The 16246-nt window shown below is 33.8% G+C and overlaps 2 protein-coding genes across 2 annotated transcripts in view; one reads left to right on the top strand and one right to left on the bottom strand.

Annotated features, from left to right (window-relative positions):
- nrd1b (nardilysin b (N-arginine dibasic convertase)) overlaps positions 1–8939 on the top strand; it is a 62266-nt gene extending 53327 nt beyond the window's left edge. The window contains exons 29-31 of the mRNA XM_083887847.1: positions 7181–7388; positions 7494–7583; positions 8214–8939. Coding sequence (XP_083743973.1) covers positions 7181–7388; positions 7494–7583; positions 8214–8411 — 496 coding nt within the window. The 3' untranslated portion in view covers positions 8412–8939. The remainder of the gene's footprint in view (positions 1–7180; positions 7389–7493; positions 7584–8213) is intronic.
- Positions 8940–9227: 288 nt separating this feature from the next.
- frem1b (Fras1 related extracellular matrix 1b) overlaps positions 9228–16246 on the bottom strand; it is a 43493-nt gene continuing 36474 nt past the window's right edge. Inside the window, exons 27-35 of the mRNA XM_083888480.1 lie at positions 15886–16015; positions 15715–15787; positions 14260–14409; positions 12248–12552; positions 11825–11869; positions 11489–11665; positions 10633–10751; positions 10418–10503; positions 9228–9523 (exon numbers count right to left, since the gene is read on the bottom strand). Coding sequence (XP_083744606.1) covers positions 9303–9523; positions 10418–10503; positions 10633–10751; positions 11489–11665; positions 11825–11869; positions 12248–12552; positions 14260–14409; positions 15715–15787; positions 15886–16015 — 1306 coding nt within the window. The 3' untranslated portion in view covers positions 9228–9302. The remainder of the gene's footprint in view (positions 9524–10417; positions 10504–10632; positions 10752–11488; positions 11666–11824; positions 11870–12247; positions 12553–14259; positions 14410–15714; positions 15788–15885; positions 16016–16246) is intronic.

Raw genomic sequence — 16246 nt, 5'->3', positions numbered from 1 at the left:
GGACCAAATTATTATTTTTTTTTAAATTGTCAGATTTTGGACGAAATAGTGCAGTATGACATTGAGGTCGATGACATTGTATGGTATGACGTTTTGGTCACATTTTTGGCAAAAAAAAAAAAATTCAAAGAAATATCAGATTTTAGACGACATAGTATAGTATGACCTTTTTGTCAAATTTTGGACTGAAATTGATTTTACAAAAAAATGGTCAGATTTTGGACGAAATAGTGTAGTATGACATTGAGGTCGATGACATAGTATAGTATGAAGTTTTGGTCACATTTTGGGCTAAAAAGAAAATTCTAAAAAATTATCAGATTTTGGACGACATAGTATAGTATGACCTTTTTGTCAAATTTTGGACCAAATTTTTTTTTTTTTTTTAATTGTCAGATTTTGGACGAAATAGTGCAGTATGACGTTGAGGTCGATGACATAGTATGGTATGACGTTTTGGTCACATTTTGGGCAAAAAAAAAAATTATCAGATTTTGGACGACATAGTATAGTATGACCTTTTTGTCAAATTTTGGATCAAATTTTATTTTTCAAAAAAATGGTCAGATTTTGGACGAAATAGTGTAGTATGACATTGAGGTCGATGACAGTATGAAGTTTTGGTCACATTTTGGGCTAAAAAGAAAATTCTAAAAAATTATCAGATTTTGGACGACATAGTATAGTATGACCTTTTTGTCAAATTTTGGACCAAATTTTTTTTTTTTTTTAATTGTCAGATTTTGGACGAAATAGTGCAGTATGACATTGAGGTCGATGACATAGTATGGTATGACGTTTTGGTCACATTTTTGGCTAAAAAAAAATTCAAAAAAAATATCTGATTTTGGACGACATAGTATAGTATGACATTTTTGTCAAATTTTGGACCGAAATTGATTTTACAAAAAAATGGTCAGATTTTGGACGAAATAGTGTAGTATGACATTGAGGTCGATGACATGGTATAGTATGACGTTTTGGTCACATTTTTGGCTAAAAAAAAAATTCTAAAAAAATATCTGATTTTGGACGACATAGTATAGTATGACATTTTTGTCAAATTTTGGACCGAAATTGATTTACAAAAAAATTGTCAGATTTTGGACGGAATAGTGTAGTATGACATTGAGGTCGATGACATGGTATAGTATGAAGTTTTGGTCACATTTTGGGCTAAAAAGAAAATTCTAAAAAATTATCAGATTTTGGACGACATAGTATAGTATGACCTTTTTGTCAAATTTTGGACCAAATTTTTTTTTTTTTTTAATTGTCAGATTTTGGACAAAATAGTGCAGTATGACGTTGAGGTCGATGACATAGTATGGTATGACGTTTTGGTCACATTTTGGGCAAAAAAAAAAATTCGAAAAAATTATCAGATTTTGGACGACAGTATAGTATGACCTTTTTGTCAAATTTTGGACCAAATTTTATTTTTCAAAAAAATGGTCAGATTTTGGACGAAATAGTGTAGTATGACATTGAGGTCGATGACATAGTATAGTATGAAGTTTTGGTCACATTTTGGGCTAAAAAGAAAATTCTAAAAAATTATCAGATTTTGGACGACATAGTATAGTATGACCTTTTTGTCAAATTTTGGACCAAATTTTTTTTTTTTTTTAATTGTCAGATTTTGGACGAAATAGTGCAGTATGACATTGAGGTCGATGACATTGTATGGTATGACGTTTTGGTCACATTTTTGGCAAAAAAAAAAATTTCAAAGAAATATCAGATTTTAGACGACATAGTATAGTATGACCTTTTTGTCAAATTTTGGACTGAAATTGATTTTACAAAAAAATGGTCAGATTTTAGACGAAATAGTGTAGTATGACATTGAGGTCGATGACATGGGTATAGTATGACGTTTTGGTCACATTTTTGGCTAAAAAAAAATTCAAAAAAAATATCTGATTTTGGACGACATAGTATAGTATGACATTTTTGTCAAATTTTGGACCGAAATTGATTTTACAAAAAAATGGTCAGATTTTGGACGAAATAGTGTAGTATGACATTGAGGTCGATGACATGGTATAGTATGACGTTTTGGTCACATTTTTGGCTAAAAAAAAATTTCTAAAAAAATATCTGATTTTGGACGACATAGTATAGTATGACCTTTTTGTCAAATTTTGGACCAAATTTTATTTTTCAAAAAAATGGTCAGATTTGGGACGAAATAGTGTAGTATGACATTGAGGTCGATGACATAGTATTGTATGACGTTTTGGTCACATTTTGGGCAAAAAAAAAAATTCGAAAAAATTATCAGATTTTGGACGACATAGTATAGTATGACCTTTTTGTCAAATTTTGGACCAAATTATTATTTTTTTTTAAATTGTCAGATTTTGGACGAAATAGTGCAGTATGACATTGAGGTCGATGACATTGTATGGTATGACGTTTTGGTCACATTTTTGGCAAAAAAAAAAAAATTCAAAGAAATATCAGATTTTAGACGACATAGTATAGTATGACCTTTTTGTCAAATTTTGGACTGAAATTGATTTTACAAAAAAATGGTCAGATTTTGGACGAAATAGTGTAGTATGACATTGAGGTCGATGACATAGTATAGTATGAAGTTTTGGTCACATTTTGGGCTAAAAAGAAAATTCTAAAAAATTATCAGATTTTGGACGACATAGTATAGTATGACCTTTTTGTCAAATTTTGGACCAAATTTTTTTTTTTTTTTAATTGTCAGATTTTGGACGAAATAGTGCAGTATGACGTTGAGGTCGATGACATAGTATGGTATGACGTTTTGGTCACATTTTGGGCAAAAAAAAAAATTCGAAAAAATTATCAGATTTTGGACGACATAGTATAGTGTATAGTATGACCTTTTTGTCAAATTTTGGATCAAATTTTATTTTTCAAAAAAATGGTCAGATTTTGGACGAAATAGTGTAGTATGACATTGAGGTCGATGACAGTATGAAGTTTTGGTCACATTTTGGGCTAAAAAGAAAATTCTAAAAAATTATCAGATTTTGGACGACATAGTATAGTATGACCTTTTTGTCAAATTTTGGACCAAATTTTTTTTTTTTTTTAATTGTCAGATTTTGGACGAAATAGTGCAGTATGACATTGAGGTCGATGACATAGTATGGTATGACGTTTTGGTCACATTTTTGGCTAAAAAAAAATTCAAAAAAAATATCTGATTTTGGACGACATAGTATAGTATGACATTTTTGTCAAATTTTGGACCGAAATTGATTTTACAAAAAAATGGTCAGATTTTGGACGAAATAGTGTAGTATGACATTGAGGTCGATGACATGGTATAGTATGACGTTTTGGTCACATTTTTGGCTAAAAAAAAAATTCTAAAAAAATATCTGATTTTGGACGACATAGTATAGTATGACATTTTTGTCAAATTTTGGACCGAAATTGATTTACAAAAAAATTGTCAGATTTTGGACGGAATAGTGTAGTATGACATTGAGGTCGATGACATGGTATAGTATGAAGTTTTGGTCACATTTTGGGCTAAAAAGAAAATTCTAAAAAATTATCAGATTTTGGACGACATAGTATAGTATGACCTTTTTGTCAAATTTTGGACCAAATTTTTTTTTTTTTTTAATTGTCAGATTTTGGACAAAATAGTGCAGTATGACGTTGAGGTCGATGACATAGTATGGTATGACGTTTTGGTCACATTTTGGGCAAAAAAAAAAAATTCGAAAAAATTATCAGATTTTGGACGACAGTATAGTATGACCTTTTTGTCAAATTTTGGACCAAATTTTATTTTTCAAAAAAATGGTCAGATTTTGGACGAAATAGTGTAGTATGACATTGAGGTCGATGACATAGTATAGTATGAAGTTTTGGTCACATTTTGGGCTAAAAAGAAAATTCTAAAAAATTATCAGATTTTGGACGACATAGTATAGTATGACCTTTTTGTCAAATTTTGGACCAAATTTTTTTTTTTTTTTTAATTGTCAGATTTTGGACGAAATAGTGCAGTATGACATTGAGGTCGATGACATTGTATGGTATGACGTTTTGGTCACATTTTTGGCAAAAAAAAAAATTTCAAAGAAATATCAGATTTTAGACGACATAGTATAGTATGACCTTTTTGTCAAATTTTGGACTGAAATTGATTTTACAAAAAAATGGTCAGATTTTAGACGAAATAGTGTAGTATGACATTGAGGTCGATGACATGGGTATAGTATGACGTTTTGGTCACATTTTTGGCTAAAAAAAAATTCAAAAAAAATATCTGATTTTGGACGACATAGTATAGTATGACATTTTTGTCAAATTTTGGACCGAAATTGATTTTACAAAAAAATGGTCAGATTTTGGACGAAATAGTGTAGTATGACATTGAGGTCGATGACATGGTATAGTATGACGTTTTGGTCACATTTTTGGCTAAAAAAAAATTTCTAAAAAAATATCTGATTTTGGACGACATAGTATAGTATGACCTTTTTGTCAAATTTTGGACCAAATTTTATTTTTCAAAAAAATGGTCAGATTTGGGACGAAATAGTGTAGTATGACATTGAGGTCGATGACATAGTATTGTATGACGTTTTGGTCACATTTTGGGCAAAAAAAAAAATTCGAAAAAATTATCAGATTTTGGACGACATAGTATAGTATGACCTTTTTGTCAAATTTTGGACCAAATTATTATTTTTTTTTAAATTGTCAGATTTTGGACGAAATAGTGCAGTATGACATTGAGGTCGATGACATTGTATGGTATGACGTTTTGGTCACATTTTTGGCAAAAAAAAAAAAATTCAAAGAAATATCAGATTTTAGACGACATAGTATAGTATGACCTTTTTGTCAAATTTTGGACTGAAATTGATTTTACAAAAAAATGGTCAGATTTTGGACGAAATAGTGTAGTATGACATTGAGGTCGATGACATAGTATAGTATGAAGTTTTGGTCACATTTTGGGCTAAAAAGAAAATTCTAAAAAATTATCAGATTTTGGACGACATAGTATAGTATGACCTTTTTGTCAAATTTTGGACCAAATTTTTTTTTTTTTTTTAATTGTCAGATTTTGGACGAAATAGTGCAGTATGACGTTGAGGTCGATGACATAGTATGGTATGACGTTTTGGTCACATTTTGGGCAAAAAAAAAAATTCGAAAAAATTATCAGATTTTGGACGACATAGTATAGTATGACCTTTTTGTCAAATTTTGGATCAAATTTTATTTTTCAAAAAAATGGTCAGATTTTGGACGAAATAGTGTAGTATGACATTGAGGTCGATGACAGTATGAAGTTTTGGTCACATTTTGGGCTAAAAAGAAAATTCTAAAAAATTATCAGATTTTGGACGACATAGTATAGTATGACCTTTTTGTCAAATTTTGGACCAAATTTTTTTTTTTTTTTAATTGTCAGATTTTGGACGAAATAGTGCAGTATGACATTGAGGTCGATGACATAGTATGGTATGACGTTTTGGTCACATTTTTGGCTAAAAAAAAATTCAAAAAAAATATCTGATTTTGGACGACATAGTATAGTATGACATTTTTGTCAAATTTTGGACCGAAATTGATTTTACAAAAAAATGGTCAGATTTTGGACGAAATAGTGTAGTATGACATTGAGGTCGATGACATGGTATAGTATGACGTTTTGGTCACATTTTTGGCTAAAAAAAAAATTCTAAAAAAATATCTGATTTTGGACGACATAGTATAGTATGACATTTTTGTCAAATTTTGGACCGAAATTGATTTACAAAAAAATTGTCAGATTTTGGACGGAATAGTGTAGTATGACATTGAGGTCGATGACATGGTATAGTATGAAGTTTTGGTCACATTTTGGGCTAAAAAGAAAATTCTAAAAAATTATCAGATTTTGGACGACATAGTATAGTATGACCTTTTTGTCAAATTTTGGACCAAATTTTTTTTTTTTTTTTAATTGTCAGATTTTGGACAAAATAGTGCAGTATGACGTTGAGGTCGATGACATAGTATGGTATGACGTTTTGGTCACATTTTGGGCAAAAAAAAAAATTCGAAAAAATTATCAGATTTTGGACGACAGTATAGTATGACCTTTTTGTCAAATTTTGGACCAAATTTTATTTTTCAAAAAAATGGTCAGATTTTGGACGAAATAGTGTAGTATGACATTGAGGTCGATGACATAGTATAGTATGAAGTTTTGGTCACATTTTGGGCTAAAAAGAAAATTCTAAAAAATTATCAGATTTTGGACGACATAGTATAGTATGACCTTTTTGTCAAATTTTGGACCAAATTTTTTTTTTTTTTTTAATTGTCAGATTTTGGACGAAATAGTGCAGTATGACATTGAGGTCGATGACATTGTATGGTATGACGTTTTGGTCACATTTTTGGCAAAAAAAAAAATTTCAAAGAAATATCAGATTTTAGACGACATAGTATAGTATGACCTTTTTGTCAAATTTTGGACTGAAATTGATTTTACAAAAAAATGGTCAGATTTTAGACGAAATAGTGTAGTATGACATTGAGGTCGATGACATGGGTATAGTATGACGTTTTGGTCACATTTTTGGCTAAAAAAAAATTCAAAAAAAATATCTGATTTTGGACGACATAGTATAGTATGACATTTTTGTCAAATTTTGGACCGAAATTGATTTTACAAAAAAATGGTCAGATTTTGGACGAAATAGTGTAGTATGACATTGAGGTCGATGACATGGTATAGTATGACCTTTTTGTCAAATTTTGGACCAAATTTTATTTTTCAAAAAAATAAAATTTGATGACATGGTATAGTATGACGTTTTGGTCACATTTTGGGCAAAAAAAAAAATTCGAAAAAATTATCAGATTTTGGACGACATAGTATAGTATGACCTTTTTGTCAAATTTTGTACCGAACTGTTTTCGAAAAAAAATTCAAATTTTGGACGATATCGTATAGTATGACGTTTTAAATCAAATCATGGACCAAAAAATTTTTTCCCAGAAATTGTCAGATTTTGGATGACGTTTTTGTCAAATTTGGACCAAACATTTTTTTACGAAAAAATTCTGGATGACATGCTTACCTTTTTCTGAAGTATGAAAAAAATCTTAAAAATAAAATGAAGAAGAAACTTTCAGAAGTCCTAACGGCGCCTCCTGTCTCTGCTCGTCACAGCTCAGAGTTCGTAGAGGCAAAGATCGAGGAGTTCCTGGTCAGTTTCGGGCAGCGTCTGTCCTCTCTGAGCGAGGACGCCTTTAAGACACAGGTGACGGCTCTGGTCAAACTGAAGGAGTGTGAGGACGCTCACCTCGGAGAGGAAGTGGACCGCAACTGGTTCGAAGTGGTGACTCAGCAGTACGTGTTTGACCGACTCAGCAGAGAGGTGAGATGCAGGAATCATCCCTGCCATTCTGTTTCGTTTAGAAGAAAGAAAAATTGTGCAAATATTAAATACCTGTTGTGGTTTCTCTCTCTTTCTCTGTTGCAGATCGAGGCTCTGAAGGTGTTCACTCAAGACGAGCTGGTGACCTGGTTCCTGCAGCACAGAACCACGAGCCACAGGAAGCTCAGTGTTCACGTGAGTTGTCAAATTTTGGACCAAAAACTTTTTTTCAGAAAGATTTGTCAAATTTTGGACGACATTAGTATGATGGTTTTGTCAAATTTTGGACCAAATTTTTTTTTCAAAAACATTTGTCAAATTTTGGACGACATTAGTATGACGTTTTTGTCAAATTTTGGACCAAATATATATATAAAAAAAATTTGGACGACATAGTATAGTATGTTTTTTGTCAAATTTTGGACCAAAAATTGTCACATTTTGGACCAAAAATGTTCACAGTTTGGACCAAAAATTTTCACAGTTTGGACGACATAGTATAGTATGTTTTTTGTCAAATTTTGGACCAAAAAATTTTATCAAAAAGATTTTTCTAATTTTGGACGACATAGTACAGTATAATGTTTTTTTCAAATTTTGGACCAAAATTATTTTTTTACAAAACAATTGTCAAATTTTGGAAGACATAGTATAGTATGTTTTTGTCAAATTTTGAACCAAATTTTTTTTTTCAAAAACATTTGTCAAATTTTGGACAACATAGTATAGTATGACGTTAGTTGTCTTTGCCTCATCTTACTAAGTACGGAGAATATATTTACTGTTACTCATCCATTTATGTTGATTTATTTGTCCTCTGCTCAGGTGGTCGGTTTCGGCGCGGAGGAGAAAGATCCGCCGGATCAGAGCTCAGCCGCCTCGTCGTCGTCGTACGGCGAAGTCAGCGAGTTGACCTTCCTGTCTGCGTCCACGCCGTCGCTCCAGGACGCCGCGCTCATCACCGACATCAGAGCGTTCACCTCCTCCGTCCACCTTCACCCCTACCACAAAGTCCTCAGCTAGGTCTCTCACGCACACAGTGACGGAACTCCGCCTCCTCCTCTATATGGTCACCATGGCGACGGCTGGCATGCAGTTACGCGGCAGATATGGACAGAAACTGAAGGACATTTCAGAGATTTTAAGTTCCAGATTCTAACTGAGTAAAATATTTCAATATATATCTTTCACACCTTCATACCTCCATCCGGTCGAGCTCACATTATGGTTTCGTTTGAATCAGGACTTCAGTTATCGAAGAAAAACACACCAATCACTCTCCCTGAATACAATCACGCTTCAAAAAAACTAAGTAACTTTAAAAATCCCAAAACCACTAGAAACTACGGCACATAATCTGAAGACGAGCGTGTTTTAACTGTGAAATCAAGCGTCACGAAGACGACTCAGGGCTTCGGTTCAAAAACAAAAGTGTTTTAATTCCTTGTCTGTGAGTTTACATTGAGACGATTTGTGCGATTTCCATTATTATTTGTGTTTGTGGACGATGTTTATGATAAATAACGTGTGTGATATGGGTCAGTGTTTGATCGACTGTGGAGGCCAGAATGTGCTGTATGTTTAATTAATTACATTAAAATATACATGATTAAATTAACAGTTGTACTTCTTTATGTGTTTTTATATATAAATGATATATGGTGTACTTGCTGGGTTACGTCACCAATACACTGGAATTCTGGGATATCGTTGGCCACGAAGGTTCCGTGTGAACGCGCAAATCCTTTGTTTCCTGCAGACACACGAATTATAACATTAAATCTATAAACTCCTCGTTTTGGTTTTGTGTAGCAAAACTTTATTACGACAAAATGGGACAACAAATGTACAGAGCAGCATCGTTACGACGGAAAAACTTTAAATATATACGACAAACGGTAAATATATCGTCCGTCAGCGACTCCGAGACGTCGACGAACAGAGGAACGCGTGCTGCGTTTGCGCCGAGCAGCTCGTGGAAATCCAGCTTCGCGGGTTTTCCGCCAGCACGCAGGTAGCGTCGGAGCCGCCGTCGCTACTGCGGCGATGGCCCGACGACGGCGCCCCCTTCAGTCTGGAGAAGGACACTGTTTGACCGTCAGCCCACATCCAACCACTGGGACCAACAGACAGACCTGAGGATGACGGAGAGCAGTTAGCATCACAGTGCGAGGACGTCGCTGCAGATAAAAGCTGGTGCTGGGCACGTTAGCAGCGTCAATATTAAGGAGCTAATGCAGCTAACTGCCTGGACTCTGGTGCCGCGGAACGTAAACATGACGTCACGCATGTCTTTTTCCGCTCAGTCGTCAAATTAACGTGCATGCATTGACGCCGTTAGCGCGGAAACTGTTGCTAACTCAACTCACCGATTCAAAATGGCTTCTTCTTCAAAGTATAGTGTGACGTTTTTGTCAAAATTTGGACCAAAACATTTTTACAAAAAAAAATTAAAATTTTGGACGACATAGTATAGTATGACATTTTTGTCCGATTTTGGACGACATTTTTATGTTTTTGTCAAAATTTGGAACACAAATTTCGGACGACATAGTACAGTATGCCGTTAATGTCAAAATCTGGACCAAAAAATTGTCACATATTGAACAACATAGTATAGTATGAAGTTTTTGTGAAATTATAGACAACATTTTGACGTTTTTGTAAAAATTTGTAACAAAAAAATGTTTCAATTTTTTTTTCAAATTTTGGACTACATCGTACAGTATGACGTTTTTGTAAAATTTTGGACTAACATTTTTTTTTAGAATAAATTGTCAAATTTTGGACAACATAGTATAGTATGAAGTTTCTGTCAAATTTTGGACGACATTTGGACGTTTTTGTCAAATTTTGGAACAAAAAATGTTTTCAAATAAATTGTCAGATTTTTAATGACATAGTGTAGTATGAAGTTTTTGTGGTAAACATGACATCACGCACGTCTTTTTACCGGTCAGTCGTCATATTAACGCACATGCGTTAACGTTGACGCCGTTAGCGCGGAAACTGTTGCCAACTCAACTCACCGATCCAAAATGGCTTCTTCCCTGCAAACTTCCAGAGCCAGTTCATGTCTCTCCTGGAGCGTACGCTGCTCAGGCTGCTGTTAAACCTGAGAGAGAAGAACAGGTTTTTGAGCTTTTGCTTATTCTTTGTTTATATATTTGAATGATTTACTTTGAGTCAGACTGACATAAAACAGACAAACAAAAGAGTGACATTGTTATTATCTTTGTCTTACAGCAGCGAGCAGGTTCTCTCAGCGCTGGCCCAGGAGGCCACAGACGAGCTGAGGACGTAACAGCGCCTCCTGTAGTGAGTCCAACCTTCAGGACACGAGCTGCTCAAGGACTTCCTGGTCTGAGGAGACAATAGAGATCAGAGACAACAAGTCAGGACAGTGTCCGACTGCAACAGTGAGAAGCTCACAGGCCACCGTAGCCCGTAACTGTTCATTGGACAAACTTTATCAATGAATGCAAATGTATTTAAATCCATCCATTCATCTTCTACTGCTTTATCCTCCACAGAAAAGGAGACCAGACAAGTAGGAGATATCTTTTTTTTACTTTAGTCTAATTTTGGACAACATTCTAAAGTATGACTTTTTTCTCAAATTTTGGACCTTTTTGGGGAATTTTTTGTAAAATTTTGGACAAACCTTTTTTGGGGGGACAAAAATCTTTGTCAAATTTTTGACATTTTTTAAAAACTTTTTTGTCAAATTTTGGAAAAACATTTTTTGTACTTTGTCAAATTTTGGACAAAAAAACGTTTACTTTTCTGTCAAAATTTGGAAAAACTTTTTTTGTACTTTTTTGTCAAATTTTGGACAAACATTTTTTGGAAGACAAAAATCTTGACTTTTTTGTAACATTTTTTTTTACATATTTGTAAAATTTAGGGAAAAACTTTTTTAGGACAAAAATCTTTTTTTGCCATTTTGGACAGCATACTTTACTTTTTTTTGTAAAATTTCTGAAAAAACTTTTTGTCAAATTTTGGACAACATACTAAAGTATGACTCAAGAGAAGAACAGAGGAGAAGAAGAAGAAGCAGTTTGTGTGTGTGTGTGTGTGTGTGTGTGTGTGTGTACCTTGTGTTGCTGTAGTTCCAGGTGGTGTCTTGGTGATGGATTGTCCATCTGAGGAGCGTCTCCGCCCCTGTCTCCACCCCTGTCCCCGCCCCTGTCTCCGCCCCTGTGAGGAGTCCAGCTCCACGCAGCATCAGCAGGCTTCAGCTCCTCCAGTCTGAGTGGAGTCAAACTGTGGAACTGAAGATTTAGAAAACACAACGTTAACCTTTGATTTTTTTTTGTGTTAGAAATCATAAGATTCCACCATTTCAGTGTCTTCAAGTGCTTCTTGTTGAAAGTTAGTTTTTCATTAAAGTGAATTATTTACATCTTAGTGTAGATTAAGTGAAAAATTACCGTCCAAACTTTCTCCTCAGACCTTTTCTCTCCTGACACATGAACCTGAACGTGAGCAGAGTTTACAATAAAACATCACTGTGAATAAATGAATTAATGAATGAATGAATGAATGAATGAAGAACATAATAAACAAAACTCACTAAAAACAGTGAAAATATGTCTTTAGAGGATCAGGAAGAAGCCAAATTTTATTTCTTTTGTTTCCTTATTATTTACGTTGCTTATATAAAAGAAAATGTGCAAAAAGAAAGAAATACACAAATTTACATCTAAATAAACAACATAAATTACATTTTTATAAGTAAATAAATAACCTGTCCAACAAAATGTCCAAAAATTATCATTAAACAAACTTAAAGTGTTTAATTTCCTGTTTTAATTGATTTTCACAGACAAATACAAAGTCAGACTTAAACTCACCTTTAATCCTCCGTGTGTGTCTCGGTGTCCTCTGTCCCCGGTGTCCGTCCCCAAAAGTCGTCCCCTGTGGACGTGGGTGTGGCTGTAGCTGGGGGACGCCTGGTCCTGTGCTTCCCTGTCGTCCTGGTACGGTCGACGGTTCGGGACGTCTCCTCTGGGAGGGTGAGGCGGAGTCTCCCACACTAGCTCCGCCTCTATGTCAGTGACAGGCTCCACCTCCTCCTCCTCCTCCTCCATCTTTGGAGGGTCAGGGAGACGCTTTACGTCCTCGTCCTCCACCACCAGGTCGTCAGGGTCACATTTTCCTGATAGAGACAGTTTATTATAGTCAGACTTTAGATCTGAAGAAACAAGAAATGAAACAAACTTTACAGAAAAAGTAAAGAATGTGTCCAAATTTCCTTTTTTTACAAATTTTGGGAAAAACTTTTTTTTTTTTTACATTTTTTGTCACATTTTGGACAAACATTTTTTCGGGGACAAAAATCTTTTTTTGACTGTATTGTCAAATGTTGGACATAAAATCATTTTTTGTACTTTTTTTGTCAAATTTTGGATGAATTTTTTTGGGGGACAAAAATCTTTTTTTGACTGTATTGTCAAATTTTGGACACAAAATTATTTTCATTAACTGTTTTTGTCAAATTTTGGTAAAAAAAAAAATGTTTTGGACTTTTTTGTCAAATTTTGGACAAACATTTTTATGGGGACAAAAATCTTTTTTTGACTGTATAGTCAAATTTTGGAGAAAATATTATTTTTTACTTTTTTGTCAAATATTGGAAAAAACATTTTTTAACTCTTTGTCAAATTTTGTGCGACCATAGCTGGGGGACGCCAAACTTCCTTAATTACACAGAATAAAAGGTTTTTAGTAATTCTACAACAATCCTCACTAACTTTTTAATGGTCCAATTTTTGTCTCACAGGGTTTAATTAGACATAAGATCAGGATTAGAGCTTCCATAGACCGGATTACAGTTCAAATAACTCATTTAACAGCAGTAAAAGTGAAACTTTTAATAAATCGAGAAATCGTTTGGTCCAGAAAATGACAAAAAATATTCACATATAAGAAGCTGAAAAATCACAGAAACTGGTTTTAACCAGAACGTCCCCAATTGTAGATTTTCCGTGAAGAATTCATAAACAGGTTTGCGTGAAAATTGAAACTTGGGCAAATAAATTGATACTGGGCATCAAATAAAAAACAAAAGGAGCAGAATCTGGGCTACAAGGCTGTATAAATCTAATTTAAATGTGACAAACACAGCCATAAACAACAGCTAAATTACGTATTAATTAGCTAACATTCTTACGGAAGCGCTGCGTCGCATTTCCGGATGAAACGCTCCGACACTTTGTCCGAAACAAACTTCATATACGGCTCATTACGGAGATAAAAAGCACGGATGAAAGACAATAGAAATCGTTTCACCGAACAGAAACTGTAAAAAAGCTCTTACTTTTGATGTTTTATCCGTTAAAACTAGATTTTTCAGTGAAAACAAAACGCTCTCTCGTCAGCCGGACTTCCTGTGTTGCACTCAAAACAGTCCGGGCGTCTCTGGCTGACGTAACAGCCAGTCGCGTCACGTCCAGGCGTTCTGCTGCTTCTCATTGGCTACATAGCTGTCAATCAACATTTCGAGTCCTTCTATTGGCTGTAAGGAAGTCACGGAGCTGTCAATCATTCATGAGATACAGGCCAACACGCGACTCAATGGCGCCATCTAGTGTTTGCTTTTGGAATAGAAAATATATAGAATTCTGCAGGAACTTTGAAACAAAACCATAAACTGTTTTATTGAACATAAATAGTGATTAAAAGTGGGGAAAAAAAGTAGTTTAATATGTGAAAAAAAAAAAACAGCTGATGATTAATTTAGTAATCGAATATTAGGCTCTAGTGCTTTCTAAATTAAATAAAACTATTCCTTTAATCATCAAATCAATTATTATTATTATTATTATTATTGTTATTATTATTAATAATAATAGTTTTTCTTCACCTCCTCTCGGGTCAATAATCTCCACACGAGCAGACGTCCTCTGTCCCAGGACGGCGTTTTTCGGATTCTTCAGGACGACAGTGAACGTCTCGTGGTTTTCCTCCAGTCCGTCGTCGATCAGGTAAATGTTCCAGGTTTTCACCAAGACTCCTGGAACAAACGCGGGAAGAAGAAGAAGAAAGAAAGAAAGAAATAGGACAATAATACGGATTTAAAAGTGGTGTCTTAAATGTCTCCTGCCGTGAGGATGCAGTACCACTGACAGACACAGAGGGAGACAGAGAGCAGGTCAAATTTTGGACACTTTTTTTTGGACAAAAAAAAAAACTTTGGGGGACTTTTTGTCATATTCTGGACATTTTTTATACTCTTTTGTCAGATTTTGGACAACATACTAAAGTATGACTTTTTTGTAAACTTTTGGACATCTTTTTTTTTTACTTTTTTGTAAAATTTTTGTCCATTTTTTTTACTGTTTTGTAACATTTTGGACAAATTTATTTTTTCTTTACTTTTTTGTCAAATTGTGGACGACATACTAACGTATGACTTTTTTGTCAAATTTTGGACGACATTTTTTGGTACTTTTGTTGTAAAATTTTGGACAAAATTGTTCTTATTTTTTGTAAATTTTTGGACAACATATTAAAAAAAAATGTTTTGTCAAATGTTGTACTATTCTTTTTTTGTTAAATTTTGGACTAAATCTTTTAAAGAAAATTTAAGGTCAAATTTTGTACTATTCTCTTTTTTTTTTACTTTTTTGTAACATTTTGGACAAAATCTTTTTTTTTCTTTTTTGTAAAATTTTTGTCCATTTTTTTTTACTGTTTTGTAACATTTTGGACAAAATCTTTTTTTCTTTACTTTTTTGTCAAATTTTGGACAACATACTAAAGTATGACTTTTTTGTCAAATTTTGGACTACATTTTTTGTTACTTTTGTTGTAAAATTTTGGACAAAATTGTTCTTATTTTTTGTACATTTTTGGACAAAATATTAAAAAAAAAATGTTTTGTCAAATTTTGTACTATTCTTTTTTTGTCAAATTTTGGACTTCGTTTTTTGTTACTTTTGTTGTAAAATTTTGGACATTTTTCTTATTTTTTGTAAATTTTTGCACAAAATATTAAAAAAAAGTTTGTCAAATTTGGTACTATTCTTTTTTCGTAAAATTTTGGACAAAATCTTTTTTTGAAAACTTTTTTGTAAATTTTGGACAATTTTTTGTCTTACATTTTTGTAAAATGTTGGACAAAATCTTTTTTTTACTTTTTTGGAAAATTTTGGACAAAATCTTTTTTACTTTTTTGGAAAATTTTGGACAAAATCTTTTTTTTTTACTTATTGGTAAAATATTGGTCAATTTGTTTGTACATTTAAAGACAGTCGGTTGATAGTGTTTATGTTAAATGAAGCACAAAACTATAGAAAGCAGTCCAGTAGAAACAGACCTGGGTCAAACTGGATGAGTCCGGCTGTGCTGTGTGTGAAATCTCGGCCGGGTTTAGCTGATCCTTCCTCCACCTGCACAAACCACACAAACACTCAGCACTGAAACACACACACACTGACTTTAAAGCATCATCATCGTCTCACACACACACACACACACAGACCAGTACCTGGATGGCTACGTAGGCCGGGTCCATGCTCCTCCCACTGCGCTGGACCTGGATCTGAAGAGTCCCTGCCGTCTCACAGGTCCTGTAGCAGGTCGCTGACAACTCCACCCGAGACCAGGACAACTCCAGTCTGAGCAGAACACACACATTTACACACACATAATAATAATAATAATAATAGTCTCTTAAGTCTATGACACGTAAATCATACGTTTGCTGCTTTATTTCACTGGAAAACAGTGTTTGTGTCTCTCACACCAAACCCCATAGAGAAAATGATATTTAATGACGTCTATGTTTAAAAACCTTTACTCACGATGTTCAGTGGCACAAACTGACCACACGAGGCGCACCACGTAAT

The sequence above is a fragment of the Microchirus variegatus genome (genome assembly GCF_963457635.1).
Source record: "Microchirus variegatus genome assembly, chromosome: 4".
Taxonomy (NCBI): domain Eukaryota; kingdom Metazoa; phylum Chordata; class Actinopteri; order Pleuronectiformes; family Soleidae; genus Microchirus; species Microchirus variegatus.
The sequence above is the reverse complement of the archived record's forward strand: the minus strand, read 5'-3'. Positions and strand labels throughout refer to the sequence as shown.